At 36.9% G+C, this 20027-nt stretch overlaps 1 protein-coding gene across 1 annotated transcript in view; it reads right to left on the bottom strand.

Moving 5' to 3' along the window:
• Positions 1–4277: 4277 nt before the first annotated feature.
• Positions 4278–20027, bottom strand: part of macrod2 (mono-ADP ribosylhydrolase 2) — a 667187-nt gene continuing 651437 nt past the window's right edge. Inside the window, exons 18-20 of the mRNA XM_067422444.1 lie at positions 9198–9242; positions 8305–8379; positions 4278–5758 (exon numbers count right to left, since the gene is read on the bottom strand). Coding sequence (XP_067278545.1) covers positions 5727–5758; positions 8305–8379; positions 9198–9242 — 152 coding nt within the window. The 3' untranslated portion in view covers positions 4278–5726. The remainder of the gene's footprint in view (positions 5759–8304; positions 8380–9197; positions 9243–20027) is intronic.

The raw sequence follows: 20027 nt of genomic DNA, 5'->3' as shown, positions 1-20027 counted from the left end.
ATTGGTTCTTGTGAAGGCTCAAACATGCTGCGTAACACGAGAATGAACCTCATTGGTTCTTGTGAAGGCTCAAACATGCTGCGTAACACGAGAATGAACCTCATTGGTTCTTGTGAAGGCTCAAACATGCTGCGTAACATGAGAATGAACCTCATTGGTTCTTGTGAAGGCTCAAACATGCTGCATAACATGAGAATGAACCTCATTGGTTCTTGTGAAGGCTCAAACATGCTGCGTAACACGAGAATGAACCTCATTGGTTCTTGTGAAGGCTCAAACATGCTGCGTAACACGAGAATGAACCTCATTGGTTCTTGTGAAGGCTCAAACATGCTGCGTAACATGAGAATGAACCTCATTGGTTCTTGTGAAGGCTCAAACATGCTGCGTAACATGAGAATGAACCTCATTGGTTCTTGTGAAGGCTCAAACATGCTGCGTAACATGAGAATGAACCTCATTGGTTCTTGTGAAGGCTCAAACATGCTGCGTAACACGAGAATGAACCTCATTGGTTCTTGTGAAGGCTCAAACATGCTGCATAACATGAGAATGAACCTCATTGGTTCTTGCAGAAGCTCAAACGTGCTACGTAACACAATAATGAACCTCATTGGTTCTCTCATGTCAAATTAACATGCTTGAGCTTCGGTTTGTTTACCACAACTGATGTGTGAGTTGATGATTGCTTATTGTAAATAAAAGTCTAAATGAAATCTGTTCATCAATAAGGCGATTTGTGTCTCTTCAAAAATGTTTGACTAAACCGCTCAATTTATATGGATTAGTTTAACAATCTCTTTATGAAATTTTTGAGGCCTCAAAGCGTCTGTTGCGGAGCTGTCTATAGAGGGACAGAAAGGTCTCCGATTTCATCAAACATATCTTCATTTGTGTTCTGAAGATGAATGCAAATCAGGTTTGGAACGACAATAGGATGAGCAATTAATGACTATTATTCATTTTTTGGGTGAACTAAGCATTAAGGTGTAAAAGTATCAGTTCAAGGAAGAAATGTTGGCATCAGTAATTTGAGTAAAGTGTATATTGTATCTGGGATTTAAACTCATCGGTACATAAAAATAGACACTAAGTAATTTTGCAGTGAATGATCCTAGCTGACACATCCTTGCCGTTATTTTGAACACCTAAAGTAAATGAATTAATATCTAAGAAGTTGCTGGACTATAACCTTTTATACATATAACGTTTTTTACTACCACAGAAAAGTATAAAAGTTGAAACTGAATTAAATATGTACAAATATGTAAATATGTCATAATTAGAATAACATCAAAAAGTTGAATTATTGGGTAACACTTTAGAATACTGTTTCTTACTTAATGCATAACTAATAAAGAGTTACTGCAGTACTAATGAATAATTCTTCATTAACACTCAAGTCACTAATATTAACTACTAAGGAATGCGTGTTAACTAATCAATATGTAATAGCATTTTTTAATTGTGTTAAGTATCAATTAGTTAATCAGTAACTATTCAATTCAGTTATGCCTCCTTAAGAACTACTTTTAAGTAACTACTAATTCAGCTTCACAAGGAATAACTATTAAGTAACTACTAATTAACAGTGATGCACAGTATCAGATAGAGGCCCTTTCTTCTTCTTTAGTACTAATGTTGTTAGATAAATGTACTACTGTTATGTGTATTATATTCATTTACATTCACTCGCAAATGTGCCGATTAATGTTTCTGTCTGTGTGTGTCCCCACGCTATAATGTTGCGGTTCTTGCAGCATTAAATCAGAGAAAACAATTCTAGTGAAAGAGTACAGATTCATGAGTGCACATGCAGAGTGCACAAAATGTGAGCGCACACGCAATTTCTGTGAGTCCAGTTTTGTGCGAGAGAATGGATTGAGATTCCGCTTGTAAGCAGAGATTTATTGCTTGTAAACTTGATGTGCTCTCGCGGTACAATATTAATACTACATTAATGAGGATGTTGATGATTTCTTTTTTTTTTAAATGTAAGTATTGTCTGCAACCAGAAGTTCAGGACGGAACCCCATCCCCAATCTAAGTGTCTTGCCAACATGGCTCAGGCATTGTATGTTTATGTGATACCAAATGATTTCTGTATTTAAGGCAATGACTGAGGGGGAAATGAGAATACAGGGAACCTATGAGTCATTAAAAAAGAATTACCAAATAGTTCTCAAGGAGTTACTTAGAACCTGGAACAGTATTCTAAAGTGAAAACAAACCCATTCATAATTATTGAAGAATTACCAAATAGTTAATAGTTAAATAATTAAGCCTAACTACCATTAATACAGAACTAATAAAGGAAATTTGACCCTCTATTCTAAAGTGAAAGTTTTATCCTCATTAATTATGACACTTATTGAATGATATTTAAGTTTATTGGCCAGAATAAGTCAATAATTAAGCCTAGAGTCAGCTGGAGTCAGTGCTTAAAGAACTACTCCGTATGCAAGACATGGGTTTCAGCTGTCACATTCCTTGTGTCAAGCCACAAAAAGGACTACTGAGTGGTCCAAAGTTATGTTCTGATGAAAGTTAATTTTGCATTTCCTTTGAAAATCAGGGTCCCACTCCCAGGGTCTGCAGGAATAGTGGAGATGCACACAATCCACATTGCTTGAGGTCTAGTGTAAAGTTTCCACAGTCAGGGATGGTAAAATGGACTGCATTTATATAGCGCTTTTATCCAAAGCGCTTTACATTTTTGCCTCACATTCACCCATTCATACACCGACGGCGATGTCAGCCATGTAAGGCGCCATCCAGCTCGTCGGGAGCAGCTGGGGTTAGGTGTCTTGCTCATGGACACTTCGACACTTGGTCAAGTGGAACCGGGGATCGAACCACCAACCTTCTGGTTTGTAGACAACCTACATGAACCACTGAGCCACTGCGGATGGTTTGATGCGCCATGTCATCTGCTGGTGTTGGTCCACTGTGTTTTCTGAGGTCCAAGGTCAATGTAGCCGTATACCAGGAAGTTTTAGAGCACTTCATGCTTCCTGCTGCTGACCAACTTTATAGAGATGCAGATTTTATTTTCCAACAGGACTTGGCACCTGCACACAGTGCCAAAGCAACCAGTACCTGGTTTAAAGACCAATATCCCTGTTCTTAATTGGCCAGCAAACTCGCCTGAACTTAACCCCATAGATTTTCTAGTATTGTGAAGAGGAAGATGTGATATGCCAGACCCAACAATGCAGAAGAGCTGAAGGCCACTATCAGAGCAACCTGGGCTCTCATAACACCTGAGCAGTGCCACAGACTGATCGACTCCATGACACACCGCATTGCTGTAGTAACTGTGGGAAAAGAATCCCATCTAAATATTGAGTGCTGTACATGATCATACTTTTCATGTTCATTCTTTTCAGTTGGCCAAGATTTCAAAAAAATCCTTTCTTTTTATTGGTCTTAAGTAATATCCTAATTTTCTGAGATACTGAATTTAGGATTTGCCTTAGTTGTCATTTATAATCATAAAAATTTAAATAAATAAACATTTGAAATGTATCAGTCTGTGTTTTATGAATGTAATATGCACATTTCACTTTTTGAATGGAATTAGTGAAATAAATCAACTTTTTGATGATATTCTAATTATATGACCAGCACCTGTAACTGTATTGCAAACTAACACAATTCTTAAGACACAAAACAAAGAACTTATCCATCAAGTGTTTCAGAGTAGCTGAAAAGTGAATGCTGATGGCACATTCAAATATAATAAGAGTAATAGTAAAGAGTACGAGTCATTTTTAACTTCTGGTTTCGATTGTCCTGAAGTCAATGGGTTTTTTGAACGGGTTATTGGTTAAATGTCTATGGTGAACACAAGCTCAATATGTGTTCACACTTTATTCTATGATATAAAATACATAATTACTTCTTTTACTTCTTCTTACATCTTTTACTTTCTAAAGTGGCTAAATGGGACAACAGAGGTTTTTGGGGACATTAAACATCAACCGAACAGGTAAAGTCATCTACTCACTCGTCTGCTTTCACATCCACATTGCGTTTATAATCACGCTCTTGCAAACTATTACCTTTTCAGGTAAAATTATTTTAAACAGAGTTGTAGTTAGTTTATAGCCCACGTTTAGCTTTTGACTTCTGAAGATTGTATTTACACTTCAAAATTCATAAAAGTTATGTTCATTTGTGAAGATTATTATGATGAACAAAATGTCCAAATCTTTTGTTAGTCACAGACCTTATTTTCTGCACAAATCTAAAAACCAATGACCACAGACACCATGTCCAGGGAAACAACTTTATAACTTTATTCATAGTTGTTTTATAGCAAAGCAAACATCAAAGGATGAAGGCAGAAGTTCATCTGATATACAGTATGGCACCACTTAAAGGAGTAAATTAACCTTTTGAATACATTTTTTAATCATCAACCCAAAAAATATCATATGCAAGAAAACCAAACAACCAAATTAAAACCCAAACAAATAGACAGAAAAACTTTTTTTTTTTGTTTAAAAGAAATGCATCACTCATCATCTTATAGTAGCATTTAATTCATTCAAAGCCGCACGCTTACTATTAGCTTTTTATTTTTGCCATCACCAGTTGTGATTATGTACTACCTATCTCGTGAAATAAGGCAGAGTTTTGGAGATGCAGAGACAATCTGGTAAAATACTGAGAGCTTGCAACTGATACCTGTTTATGCGTGTGAGGGTGAGGGAGACCGACAGAGAGAGGGGGACTGTAAACGAAACATTTGAAACAATGCTGGCATGCATCTAGATACACTTGAGGGAATGAATTTGTTAGCGCACTCATCAAAAACGACCACGTCAGTCAGACACAACAGGTTTTCCTTTTTTTTTCTTCTTTTTTTTTACAGGCATTCGCAGTAGTCAGAGCAGCTTTGAAGACGAAACATGATCAATGCTCGTTTGAGAGATTAAAGGGGGGCTCTGCGAGCGACGTGTCGTTTCAAAGCAGAGGAGCGCATGAACGCCTCTGTTATATAGCGTGCAGTAGGGAGGAATGTCACCACTCGATTGGAGATCAGAATCAAGCGATGTTCTCCTCGTTTGACCTGACTTGGTTCTGAAGCTCGAACGCGAAGCGAAAACCTCTTTAAAGTGACATCATCAGTATTTACACACACTCATCCACGCACAAACGGCGCATCTACAGCCATTTTAGTGTTTTTCAACTAAAAGAAATCTTAACCGGTGGACATGGCCGTGGAACCGAATCATATTTGGTCTGAATGTTGCATTACTGTGCTCTGCGGGAAGGAGACAATTCAGCCTTGGCTTTGCACTTACAAATCAGTGTGTAACTAAAAGTGTCAGGATTTTTGGATGCGTTTTGACCGATCTACCTAATTTAACCCCAGTTCAAATCCAGCACCAGGATGCCATATTTAAAAAACAACAACAACTATTGATCAAGCAGCATGTCAAGTGAGGTATAGCAGCCCTCCTCTAGTTCACAATCTCTGCACTCGCTGATTCAAACTCTCATTTGTTCATTTTATATAGCTATATATTTGATTTATTATCAATATGAGGAAGTGGAAAGGAAATACAGGTTGAATAGAAGGAAAGATGGTGAATGAAGTGGGGGGTCAACTCTTTTCCCAGTGTTTGTGGGCGACTCCCTGGCGTGGGACAAAATTGGTGTGATGTTTGCCTTCACACAGTTTGCCGGCACTCGTTTCTATGAGGCTGATTGTCGTCTCATTCCTGTGTGCTCTCATCGCCTTGGCCGTCTTGGGGAAAGCAAACATATAAGCAGAATGAAGAATTACAGGTTAGCAAGCAAACAATTAACCTAGACTAATGCACAAGACTGAAAGAATTATTTCAACATTAGGGCTATGTATTGCCAAGACTCTGGCGATACAATACGTATCACGATACAGGGGTTACGATACGATATATTGCAATATATTGCGATATTGTAAGAGAGGCAATATATTGCGATATTTCTTTTTTGTGTGTTTTTGTTTTTTATAATTTAAAAGAATAAAGAACACAACCATAAGGCTAAAACACAAGACAAAGTATTTTATTTAATTAATACAGTATAATTTATATCACTAATCATATGCAATGTGCAATCTAAGTTGAGGGAAATGTAAAGTGACTGCAGGATTCTTTATGTGTATATGTTTTAAAGGTTCACAGTATAGCAGTGGCTATTTAACAACAGAAAGATCAGTCCATTTCATCACTGAATGGCTGTTTGTTTTACTTGTTGTCACAGTAGCCCCGATCACACAGAACGCGTTTTTGTAGCGAGTGGCGCCTTTTTTGAATGGATTTCGTTTGGCAGAGAGCGTTATGCGCGCTGCTTATGCACCCTGGGCGCCTCGTGTTTAAACCGCTTGCTGCGCCTCGCGTTTTTGAAGGAGCGCTCCGAGCGCATGAAGTTTTCTATAAAGCAGTCTATTTTATAAAGTGCTATTTCAAGTAACGTTACTGAACTGCAGAGCTGGTGCATCCATATCCACATCGCTATTATCTTTCGTTCTCCTGCCACCGCTGTCAGTTTTGGAGTGTGTTTATTTTGTTACTGAGAGGAAAAAGTGCAGTACATTCTATCGAAATGCTTCTCAGTGTATTAGTGTGTTTCCCGAGTATTAGATTATAACTTGGCCTATTTTGCAAACAAAATGATTCTCGTCGATTTCCTTAGTGGCTTCTTTTTAGCTGAAGCCAACATGATTCCACACTTCAGCTCTGTATACTGCAAGAGCGGAATAATGCTATTGTCTTGAGAGCTGGGTTTGCTAATGTAAACGCTAACACTTTCACCTTGCGCTTCTCCGGCTCCGCGTCCGTTATACGTTCTGAGATAACACTGCCATCAGGTTTTTCAGTGCGCTTTAATGTTTCTATGCAACCCCCGAATCACCTGTACTGTCAGTCAAATCAATGTAACGGTCAACACAACGGAAGGCCCGCCGCTTCATTCATTCGATTGGACAACAGAACATAAGCGTGATGATGTTGCACGCTTTTCCGCTCAGAGTGGACTTTTTTTCAACTTCATGCGCTCGGAGCGCTTAGTGATATAAATTATACTGTATTAATTAAATAAAATACTTTGTCTCGTGTTTTAGGCTTATGGTTGTGTTCTTTATTCTTTTAAATTATAAAAAACAAAAACACACAAAAAAGAAATATCACAATATATTGCCTCTCTTACAATATCGCAATATATTGCAATATATCGTATCGTAACCCCTGTATCGTGATACGTATTGTATCGCCAGAGTCTTGGCAATACACAGCCCTAGTATGCACACTATACTGTCCATGTCCAGAAAGGGTTGATTCATGATTTGGATAGTCAATGTCACGTGATTTCAGCAGCTTGACACGTGATCCGAATCATGAATCAATACGCTGATTCATGACCGTTTGAATCTTTATTTGAGGATTGAACACAAAAAAGAGAAGACAATGCTGAATAAAGTCATAGTTTTTGTTATTTTTTGACCAAAATGTATTTTTGATGCTTCAAGAGATTCTAATTAACCAACTGATTTCACATATGGACTACTTTGATGATGTTTTTATTCCCTTTCTGGACATGGACTAAATATAAAATATCTTAAACTGTGTCTGAAGATGAACGGAGGTCTTACGGGTGTGGAATGACATTAGGGTGAGTCATTAATGACATCGATTTCTTTTTGGGGTGAACTAACCCTTTAAGCAACTCGCTTGCTGTTAGGAAAGTCTGTCGATATCGTGTTGGCATCAAAATTACTTATATATTACAGTCAAACAATAGCTCTGTTTGTATAGATACACACACAAAGATGCTGTACTGAATATTTTCCTGTCAAACACAAAAGGAATGAATATAAATGGCATGCTGGGAGTTTGTATGTGCGGCCCTAAGAGGAAAGCTGACCCCAGGGTTCCCGAAATGACAGCGCAGCAAAACTCTTATCACACATGATTTATCAGCTTTCTCGCACTGCGTCATCTCTGCGCTCCGATCACACACGCTTTGTGTTTGATTTATTAATGTCCGTGAGGTGGGCATGCAGGTAATTCATCAAACTCAATTTAAGGAGGCATGCCAACACGTTTACTCTGAAAAATCAGGGTCACTCGGCAGTTCCAGATCAGCAGAGAAAGTGAATGAGAGTGAAAGGAAGTGAAGGAATTGTGGATACAGCATAAGGGGCGGAAAAAGTTGCGAGATTTTAGTTGAGTGAGGAGGACGATGAGAGAGACTGGGACATGTACTGAGGATGAGGGGTATGTTAGTATGTTTCTATTGATTTATTGCTATTACCTTCAGAATTTGGTCTGCTGTCTGCTGGAGTTGAGTCGGGCTCCTGTGAGCTCTTGTCCTGGGCTTTCACGTCAACTAGACATATTAAGTGGAGAGAGAGAAAAAACAAGGGAATGAGAAGGGAAGAGAATGAATGACTCAAGATCACAGCTGAGCTGAGGAATTAAAAGTTAGACGCTACTGGGTGACATCTCATTGGCTACTGTGCTTCTCCTAGCTGAAATAAATGCAGCGGATGCTAAAGGCTATGCCTGAGGCAACAGAAGCTTCAACAGAGCAGAGAGAGAGAGACTGCAGCGCTCCGGATAAGGAGATACACCTGTGCATGCTTCTTCTGAAAATACATCAAAAAACACTCTCCTTTCCTCTGTGTAAATAAAAAAGCAAACATTTGAGTTAATGCAACATTTATGACACCAGCCTCTCTTGTTATCTTATGCCCCTCTCAACTGTCACAGAAATAAAAAGTGGCAAATGTGGCCCATAACCTGAAAATTCCAATTAGAAAATGCATCCACACATGCTCTTCTTTCTTCTGTATAAATAACAAACGATTCATTTGAATTGGAGTCATGACCTAGTGGTTAACGCACATGCTCAGAAATAACTGGGTGACACAAGTTCTGATCCTGGTTCCTGTATTTTCTCCCTCAACTTCCATATAAATAAAAGAACTAAAAGGTCATAAAAATTCATTTACATCTGAAAATGCACATACACAGCTCTGCTTTCTTTGGAATTAAATATAAAATAATAAACCATGAATTTTAAATCAGAGTCATGAGTCATTTTAATTTTAAATGTGACTTGTATCCCATTTCCTCCTCTTTTCTCGGTCATGTCAGGTCCGCTTCTCAAATATAAAGTGGCTAAAAGGCCAAATAAGTTTCTACCTTTAGTGCTGCTGGTGTTGTTCTCCTTGGCTGTTGTGACAGCATCTAACAAAAAACAAGAGTCACATAACAATGTGTTAAGTTTTCTGTGGCTTTCGTTTCTTTTGCTTTATATTGGCTCCATACACTGTATTCCTCATAAAAAGCAACTACAATCTTTCATACCCCAAAACATGATTTTTTTTTTTTAACATAGATATGAAAGATCTAGGAGTGTAACGATACAGTCGTGTCACGATTCCATATATATATATATATATATATATAGTTGTTTAATGTAATAATGTCAGTGAAACGCAGCATCTCTCCTGGTGCTCATAGTGTCTGCCTCTCCTGCTATATGTAAAAATAAACCATCTAAAATGCTTTGAACAATCATTCTACTAAAAATAAATGTGATCTGGATTGAAATGTTGTTTGCCCTTTCACTTGAAGATCGAGTGACGTTCCGGCAGCCTGTGCGCTTCAGATCATCAATGCAATTCTTCACAGTTCTGGTCGCAAAAAAGTTTGTCAAAATGGCCGCTCTCAAACTAAATGTTTAGCTCATCCAAGAATTAGAATTCTGCATTTACTTACTCTTATCACATCATGCAATCATTTCAACGTCCGTGTTTGTATGTGTTGTTGTAAATCTTTTCATCGTAAACCATCGTTCGTGTCTCTTCAGAAGACTTGGATTTGGATTAGACACTCGATTCGCTATTTTTACGATTCCTTTATGGCATTTTTTGGATCTTTTAAGTTGGAAAAAGAATGGATTGAGGATTGAGGAATAATGGACTTTAAAAGGAGAGACAGAAATCCCTCAGGTTTCAAAGTGTTATTTGTGTTTGGATAAACGATAAATGAAAGATGAACGAACAATGACATGATGGTGAGTACATGATCACAGTTTACATTTGTAAATTTGTGTTTGGATGAATTATACCTTATAAATAGGCCTACTACAGTAAGTTTAGCCTTGGGTAAAAAACCCTATATTGTGAATCAAATCGTTTCCATCAACGATACATATCGTCACATTTTCATATCACTATATATATGTATATATATATATATATATATATATATATATATATATATATATATATATATATATATATATATATATATATATATATATATATATATATAATTTACACCCCTAGAAAAATCCTTTAAAAGTTCACATTTCACATTACACAGCTGCATATTTTTACACTGAACATATTTTATGAACAATCTCTGGAGTAACTTTTAGGGTCTTGAACCTACGTCCTTTCCAGTCTGTATCTGTACCACCTAATCACACCACCCCAAGTGTACTGTGTTTAGACAGCAACTTTAATAACTTTTACCTCAGTAAACTCCTAATTACTACTTTTTAGTTAGTAGATAAATATAGGTATTTGGTAGGATCAAGGGATGTAGAATATGATCACGCAGAATAAGGCATTACTATGTGCTTCACAAATAAACAGCCAATATCCTGCATGCTAATAAGCAACTATATAAAAATGAGAATTGGACCATAAACTAAAGTGTTCCAGAGATTACTTTATAGCTATTGGTTCTTTGGTATGAGACCCATGCGTAATATTTAAACATGAAAAATATGGTCCAAAAGCCTCTCGCCTTCAAGAGGAACAAAACAAACGCAGACGAAAGGGGAAGCATAGAAAATTAATTAGAAACTGCCTTGAGTCTATATCAGCGTGAGCCTTATTCTCAAACTATTTCAAACTCCCTCTATAACTTTCTCTCTTCTATCTCTCTGCCTAAATACCAAAGCAAACCACAGCATGAAATAATCTCCTTCCTGCGGCACATACATACACGAATGATGCAAGCACACCCAACTCAGCGCTGCAAATCGTCTCTGCACTCGAACAACACAGTTTGTCTGCAGAACAATGATATTTACCTTCATCTCCCAAACATCATCTAAACACACTGGCACATCTTACACATACAATACACAACACTGGCAGCGAAACAACATGCCCTCTGTTTTCACTATGATGCTACACGCTTTCATGCTTATTTCATCATAATTCTTTGGGTTACGGTGGCAATGTTTCACCAGCTACAGATGGTGGCTTTAATGCAACCTTAAAGAAGAAGATCTACCCAGATGCTTTACTCTCCCTGGTGGCCAGCCCTCAAATTCTTCTGATTTAACGGCACAAAGCTGCAAGTGATGGATTTGTGTTTCGAATGTGGAAAAAAAAGTTTTTTTTTCATTGGAGGAATGGAGCAGCAGTGGAGTGTCTGGATGAGGAAAGGTGAGGGAGAACACGGGCAAACACCGCCGCCATAATTTCATTTCATTCTTGTCTCGCGGCACCGTAGAGGGAGAAATTGAAACCGAGTGCGATACGATTCAACAACGCTGTTTCCATTACCGCCCACTTCTGGAAGCAAGTCTTTTCTCTATCCCTCGCTTTGCGTTTTTTCCCCCTCATGTTCCTGCACAAATGGGGAGCTGGAGTAAATAAAGGATCACACACATTTACAGAGGCAGTGCAGAAATGTACTCTGCAAAAGAATCATTGCTTGTCATCAGTATTTTGGTCTTGTTTTAAGAAAATATCGAATATATAATTACATGTAAAAATGTAAACATTAAAAAAACAACATGCTTTTACTTTTTTTTCTTACCCCATAGATAGCATGTGAAAAAAGTTAAAAGTTTTTGCTTTTTTGCACGTTTTTTGTAAGAAAAACTAAATTCAAAATGTATGGAAGAGGAGAAGAGGATTAGGGTCAAGAAAAAAAAAACTATATATATATATATATATATATATATATATGTATATATGTATATGTATATATATATATATATATATATATATATATATATATATATATATATATATATATGTATATATATATATATATATATGTATATGTATATATATGTATATGTATATATATATATATGTATATATATATATATATATATATATATATGTATATATATATGTATATATGTATATATATATATATATATATATATATATATATATATATATATATATATGTATATATGTATGTATGTATGTATGTATATATGTATATATGTATATATGTATATATGTATATATATATATATATATATATATATATGTATATGTATATATATATATATATATATATATATATATATATATATATATATAATACATGATCTTAATATCTAATAAAATAATACTTATTTTTCATGAAATAAATTACAATATTACATCAGCGTTGTCAAATCGATTAATTGCATCCAAAATAAAAGTTTTTGTTTACATATGTGTGTACTATGTATAATTATTGCACATTCTTACATATGTATATACTGTATATATTTATATAATTTATAATACATATATTTTATCTGTGTATATCTAAATATAACAAATATTTCTTAAATATGTATATTTAAGAAATATGTGTGTATTTATATATACATTCACCTAAAGGATTATTAGGAACCCCTGTTCAATTTCTCATTAATGCAATTATCTACTCAACCAGTCACATGACAGTTGCTTCAATGAATTTATGGGTGTGGTCCTGGCCAAGACAATCTCCTGAACTCCAAACCAAGCGTGGCATGGTTGTTGGTGCCAGACAGGCTGGTCTTAGTATTTCACAATCTGCTCAGTTACTGGGATTTTCATGCACAACCATATCTAGGGTTTACAAAGAATGGTGTGAAAAGGAAAAAAAAAAAACATCCAGTATGTGGCAGTCCTGTGGGCAAAAATGCCTTGTTGATGCTAGAGGTCAGAGGAGAATGGGCCGACTGATTCAAGCTGATAGAAGAGCAACTTTGACTGAAATAACCACATATCTGTACCTGTATGCTACTTTATCTGTATCTTATATCAGAACGAGCAGAAATCTGTGAGAAATATAACTACCATAAGTAGGGATATAATGGTATGAATATTTCACATCATAATGCAAATAATAATTTGGTGTAAATATAATCTCTAATATTATCTCTATAAATATGTTCAAGCAATATTCTGTCCTATCAGCAATGACACATCTAGCATATTTTGTGTACGAGCCCAAACTGTATCCCAGTAAAATAAATCTATATTTCATGATTTGACAGTTTATTTTATTATATCAAAAATCCAAAAGGTGTGCATTATACCCGACACCTAGATGAGCACTTTACAGTCAGATTTATACAAACGTGCATACCAATGCTGTATGTAACTTTAGAGACTTTAAAGTCCCTAAATTTGTGAATCTCGAACGTCAAGCCAAGATATGACTTTATGCTAGTCATATCAAATGCGCTATGGTTCTGCTGTGTTTGTTTTAAAGGGTTACTTCAGCGATTAGCATATGGCTTTGTATCAGTAGAAACCTTGAAGTATATTCAAATGATTCTGCTTTCCCCCCTCATATCCCCCTGAGACAAGAGATTTATGCATTTTATTTCTGGAAAAATTCCTCCTATGATGCAAATTAGGAGGAATGTTTGGCCAAAGGCTAAAGACTACAGCCAACAGAGGGAGCCATTTCTGCATGTTTTGAACCCGCACATGGAGGGTGGGGTCACACTTACAGCTCATCTAACAGCTACAGGCACTCATTTAAACGGAGCTATGGTGAGCAATGTAAGTCTTTTAACTTCTCAAATTAATTTCTATGAAAGTTAAGCTTGCAAAGGCATGAACTGAAACGTGCCAGACTGAACTCGCGTTGTGAATGTATGCCGCGAGTGTAGTCGCGATTACCTCAGCTCTCAAGAGCTCATTGGCTCATTTATCTGACTCCTGCAGTTAGTGCTCAGTGCTGTGATACTCGCGTGGTGACTCACTCATTATATTGAACAGACACGTTCAGTTTTTAATTGTAGTGTCTTCTCCAACTCAGTCCCAGTAATCCAGTAGGTGGCTTTGGGAATGGCCTCACAGGGCAGCGAAGCATTCTGGGAATTGTAGTTTTTCATCCCCATGAGACAAAAATACATTTTCTGTCTTTTCTCAGTCTAGAAGGCTCCAAATTCAAAAATAATTTCACATTTCTACTACATTGATGACCCAGTTTAAATACAGATTCATCTTCCCAGCACTGAAGTACCCTTTTAAACTATTTGTGCTGCTGAAACAGAACAAAAACATTTAAACACTGTGCTTAATAAATCTCCTGCGTACATCACCCGTTCGTACATCTCTGCTTTGAGTGCAGATTTCAGTGAGTGAGAGCTCGCTCTGAATAAAACTCAATTCATAAACTCAATAGAAACACGTGTGATAGGTTATAATGCGCAACACGATTATAACAGATGTTTTTTGAGAAGCCTATAAGTAGGTGACTAGCAATAGTGACTAGTGTGAGTGACTGTTACACCACAGCCGAAATACACCAAACAAACGGCAGGTGTTTATGTCAAGCCCTGATTATTATTCCTTAAATGTCACCCTAGTCGTGTCTGAACTTGTTCGCTCGTCTTTGGCTCAAGCTTCACGTTATTATTTCCCAGACGTAGTTTGGGTAAGAGAGTCCACTTGCCTTGCGTTCGCAAATCTTCGCAGACAAAATAACTTATACAAAAGCTGTTATGTAGGAGTTGGACCCATAACCTTATGGGCAGTGCAGTGTCATATGCCATAGCTGTCCTGTGCACAAGAAAATCCTTGTTCGCGTCTCAGCTCAAGGTTCAGGCTTATTTGTTCAATAATGACATCATCAGCGACTAGTCGACGTTGACTCGACTTTCATCACATAAATGTCGACTTTAAAAAATCGGAAGTTGTTCTAGCTGAACCCCTAGTTCCTAATAATCCTTTAGGTGAGTTTACATAACAATTATACAAAGTACACACTCATATATTATGCGTAAAGAAACAAGAAACACTTTTTTGAGATGAGCACTGCGTCTAAAGTGCATGGACAGACACCAAAGTGAGAAAGTTAAGGATGTCAAGTGAACGCTTGAGTGAACCTGCAACTCAATTGAGATGTGGCTTCCTCCTGATGCTCCGTCTGTCTCTTTTTCCATGTAATAATGTAAGGGCTGAGAGGGAGCCCTGGCACTTTGGAATCCTAATAAGCGGCGCTGATCAAAAAACAACAAACCAGCCTTTGAAAAAAACGAGATGCTGGAATTTCAATCAATGCCTGTGCTCACTTCCAACTGCTGCCATGTATGTCAGGAGATGCTGCTGAAATTTGCTAGCTCTCTAATTTAGCTTTACAGCCGACAACAGTATGAGTTCAGTCTTTCGGGGAGAGAGTCTGCCGTGCTGTGAAACAAATAAAGTAGCCAGAGGCTGTCAAGTCTGGAAAAGTGTGCAAAATGTGTCATGGAGGGTAGCCGGGCACTTGAGTCTGTTTCTCCAGAAATGAGAGAGAAAACAACTGAATTTCATTTCCCTACCCAGCAGCCTATATATTGATTTCAGGTTTCTGAAGTCACAGTATCGTGCCATTATGATTTAAAATCCTTGCAATTCACAAAAAAGGATGCATTTGGTGTTAAACATCAGACTAAGTCTATAAAATTGGCCTAAAACGACATGTTTTGGTTATTTATCCTGGTTTATTTATCCTGACAGCAGTCCGTTGGACACTCTGTTAATTCTCTTCTACACACCGGCTGACGAGCTCAAGATAGTCTGCCGTTTGAGTGCTCTAGCTTCGATAAATTGTCGTATTTTCTTTGCTTCATATGCTTCCCTTGAAATTAACTGCACTTAGGCATAATGAAAGTTTGATGGTGTCTTTGTGTGGGTGGTATCTTTACAGTCAGTGCAAGGCCACTCAAAAAGCATGGAAGACGAAACACGCGAGATAGAGAAAAAAGGAGGGTAGTGAGTTGGGGGCAGATGTAAGTCATATTCATATTCAGACAAGCAGAAAATTAGATCCTCCAACCAACCATTCGCTCTAGAGATCTTGAGGGGCTTGTGCGTCTATTGTCAGGCTGCATAAATCGACTGCGTCACACAAATAATGGCCGACCGTGTCAGGCTCAACATCTTCAGAATCAACATCTTTCCTCATTCCCTCCTAACCTAACAATGAGGTTTCAGACAAAGACCAAGTTCAGAAGGTCTTCCAGGTTTGTGGAATTGCACACACACAGACCAGCCACTAGTCATGTACCCATCATTGAAAACTGAGACACACAGCAATTGATCAATGGATTTACATAAATCATTTCACTTTTAACAAGTGTTTTCTCTACAATGCAACATTGCATATATAATCAACTCCTGATTAACACATTAATTATTATTTGAATTATAGCTCAGTTTTAGTTATTTATTAAGTTCATGGTTCTGATGGTTGATGTCAGGTAATGGTCACGTGACATGCAGGTAAACAAAACAAAATATATATTTTTTTAATCTTTTAGTAAAAGTTAATTTTTTTATGGTTTTTATTTTTTTAATTATTTATTTTAATTGAGCATTTTTAAGATTTAATGAATAACTTTTCATTAAACTCAGCAAACAATAAGACGATAAGTCGTATTGTATTCAGTGTCTTTTACATTTTGATAATATACCCGCAACAATAGGTAGCAAAAAAATAAAAGCCCTTCAAAATGCTAAAAGACAAGATTTGTTCTTCAAAAAGCCCTTTTCCAAAAGTTAAATCTAAAAAAGGACATGGTCTTCTTATATTCATGGTCATATTATATTCTGAACAATACTGTACCTTAAATATGTAATGTAATGGATTAGGTTACTAACTACACTTTTTATCATGTAATTTGGAATTAGTAACTGATTACAATTTGCATGTAATCTACCCAGCTCTGTCCTCAGGATATGTCTGCTTACTGAAGACTCAAATTGGGGTTCTGGTTGAAGGAGTTGACCAATGCCTTCACAAAAATTACCAGGATAATATCAATCACAGTTATGTGCAAAGATTTGGAATTTAAAATTGTATAATAGGGAAAAGTGTAATTTTAAACTAGAAAGGAAACAAAAAGTACTTTTCCACAATTAGTTACAAAGAAACGGCATTAGTAGTAACACAGAATTAAACACGAAATTTAGGGGAAAGACTGAAATGGTGTTTGTGATTCTAATAATCAATTTTTTTAAATATTTTTACTGTGATCCTGCTCCTGGAGGATAACTTTATCCATCTATCCATAGAAAAACATTAAGCGGCACAATTGTTTTCAACAGGGATGATAAGAAATGTTTCTTGAGCACCACATCAGCATAACTGCATAATTTACTGTTATTATTACTATACTACATGTAACGTGTAACAGGGACACTGTAAAGTAAAGTGTTACCAGCATGATTTCTGAGGGATCATGTGCCATTGAAGACTGGAGTAATCGATGCTGCATTATTAAGAGTATATATTGACGGTGCTGTATATAATTCTAAAAATGCCATGGAAGTGGTCTTTGCATACGTCAACAGACGTTCATATAATGAAGGAACCACAAGATCCGGCACCAAAGCTGGCACAAAAATGTAAAAAGACTATCACTGCTAACAGGGTGCAATCTTTTTTCTCCAACTCAAACATCAGTATACACAAAAAAAACATTTTATTTTAACTACTTGAAATAAGAAAACCATTTGTACATGAAATGCACCACAGTTTGATTGCACTTTTACTCTCATTGTTTCCGAAGACATACACACATCCATCCTGAAAAACAAGAATGTCTAGTGTTTTCTGTCAAATGCAAGGGCCAATCATCCAACACACTTCAACAGAGTTTGAGAAAGTCTTATTTACAGTCAAGACACCTGTTTACCATCTTATTGAATCCCTGGATTGTTTCAATTCTCAAGGCGGTTTGACTCTCACAGGAGCTCAAAGCCGACCACAAACAACCAAACCAATAACCCTGGCCTAACTGGGGCACGGGCTCAATGCAATCGAACCAGTGATTCACAAAAGCACCTCGCCAGACAGTTTTCACATGTCATTCAGGAGGTTAATGGAAAAGAACTCGACTGAAAGGAGAACAAGAGAACTGATATCTCACTTCAGGTAAAGAAGCTCATGGTGGTCTTCAAGCTGTGCATTCATCATCTAACATGTAAAATACTGTATTCTGTAAGTGAATAGCCACATTTTAGACCAAAGTGCAGCCTTTGTTACATTTTTGGGAGGTAACGCTATAGTTCAGTTCATTTAAACATACATCAATGTAATTCCAGGCCTATTCATGCGCAACAACGGCAGGCAACCTTTTCAAAGAGCCAGACCATGAGAGCTAATGAAGTGCTAAATGTGGAGAGCAAACTTCATTTTCATATGTAAATATTCAAAGGTTGCAGGGTGAGGGCAAGCATATTTTCTCTGGAACAACATTGAGGAGAGGAAGAGAAAGAGAACTCTGAGGCACTTGATTGTGTGTGGGGCTTTTTTCTCTGTTGCGTCGTTGTGTGATGGTGAAGCTTCAAACAATTAGAGGCAATTAAAAGGTACTGAGTCGAAACAAACCCGGTGGGGAGGGCTTCAGTGTAAATACCACAGATCTTTCTCATGCACGTTCCTCTGTGAAAAGCCAAGTGGATCCTCTCATCTGTATTCCACCCTCTCAAAAGCAGAGAGCGAGGAATATGCGGAAGGGTTTCTACAGAGCCAAGTAGCATTGTATTGCCGGCTGCATTTGCCTAAAGTTACAAGATGTGCTTTGACGAGCTGCCATTGTACAAGGAAGAGGTCCTTTCTAGGTCTGAAAGGCTTCCAGTTCTCTCGGGCCAAGAAGGCCATGCTTAGAAAAACAAAAAAACCTTTTTAAAGATGTGAAAAGAGAACATGAGGTCGCTTGATTTAAGGGTCACATTGAAAGCGCTGGGGAGAATTGAGCAGGGAGGTTTGTGGCAGATTATTAAGCAATGAAGGGAGGGGAACAGCAGCCTTTTTTAGTGCATCACTAGTCGATGGAGAAACCATATGATAAAACTCATCATGTAATATGAGTCTAAATCGTGTTTTCAGAGCTGAAAGAAATAGTTTGACCAAAGATTAAAATTCTGTCATCATCTACTCCTTCACCTGCATGACTTCTTTCATCTATGGAAATTGTGTCTAATGCGCTGATTGCTATTTTCCATGCAAATAAATGGGGACTAGAGCATTCAAGCATCAAAAATGTTGATCTATACAACTTGTGTGCAATTTAAGTCGTCTGAAGTTTGCTAATTTGTTATTCACTGATAATCTTCGCACACCAATAAGGTATATACAGTTGCAAGAAAAATATGTGAATCACTTTCAGAATCTATGAAAATGTGAATCATTTTAACAAAATGAAAGAGATCATGCAAAATGTGTTATTTTGTATTTAGTGCTCAATAAGATTTTTTACATAAAATGTTTTTAAAAATAGTCCACAAGAAAGAAAACCCCCACTGATTCTCAATGTTGTTTGTCGTTACCTGGATCTTCAGGTTTCCCAGCATCTTTTGCATAGTTGAACCCTCTCCAGCAGTGACTGTATGATTTTGAGATCCATCTTTTCACACTGAGGACAGTTGAAGGACTCAAACACAACTAATAATAATAAATTATAAAAAGGTTAAAACATTCACTGATGCTTCAGAAAGGAAATAGCCAGGGGTGAAAATGTTTGAACATCAATGGTTGAAATGTTGTATATATAAAAAGACAAATTTGGACATCATCCTGTTCAAACATTTTCACCCCTGGCTGTTTCCTTTCTGAAGCATCAGTGAATGTTTTAACCTTTTTAAACCCCCCCGGCTCTTAATACATTGTGTTTCCTTCTATAGAATCAGTGTATGTTTGAACCTTTTTTAATAGTTGTGTTTGAGTCCTTCAATTGTCCTCAGTGTGAAAAGATGGATCTTAAAATCATACAGTCACTGCTGGAAAGGG

This window comes from Pseudorasbora parva, chromosome 17, assembly GCF_024679245.1.
Source record: "Pseudorasbora parva isolate DD20220531a chromosome 17, ASM2467924v1, whole genome shotgun sequence".
In the NCBI taxonomy this organism is placed as follows: Eukaryota; Metazoa; Chordata; class Actinopteri; order Cypriniformes; family Gobionidae; genus Pseudorasbora; species Pseudorasbora parva.
This window is presented reverse-complemented; position numbering and strand designations above follow the sequence as displayed.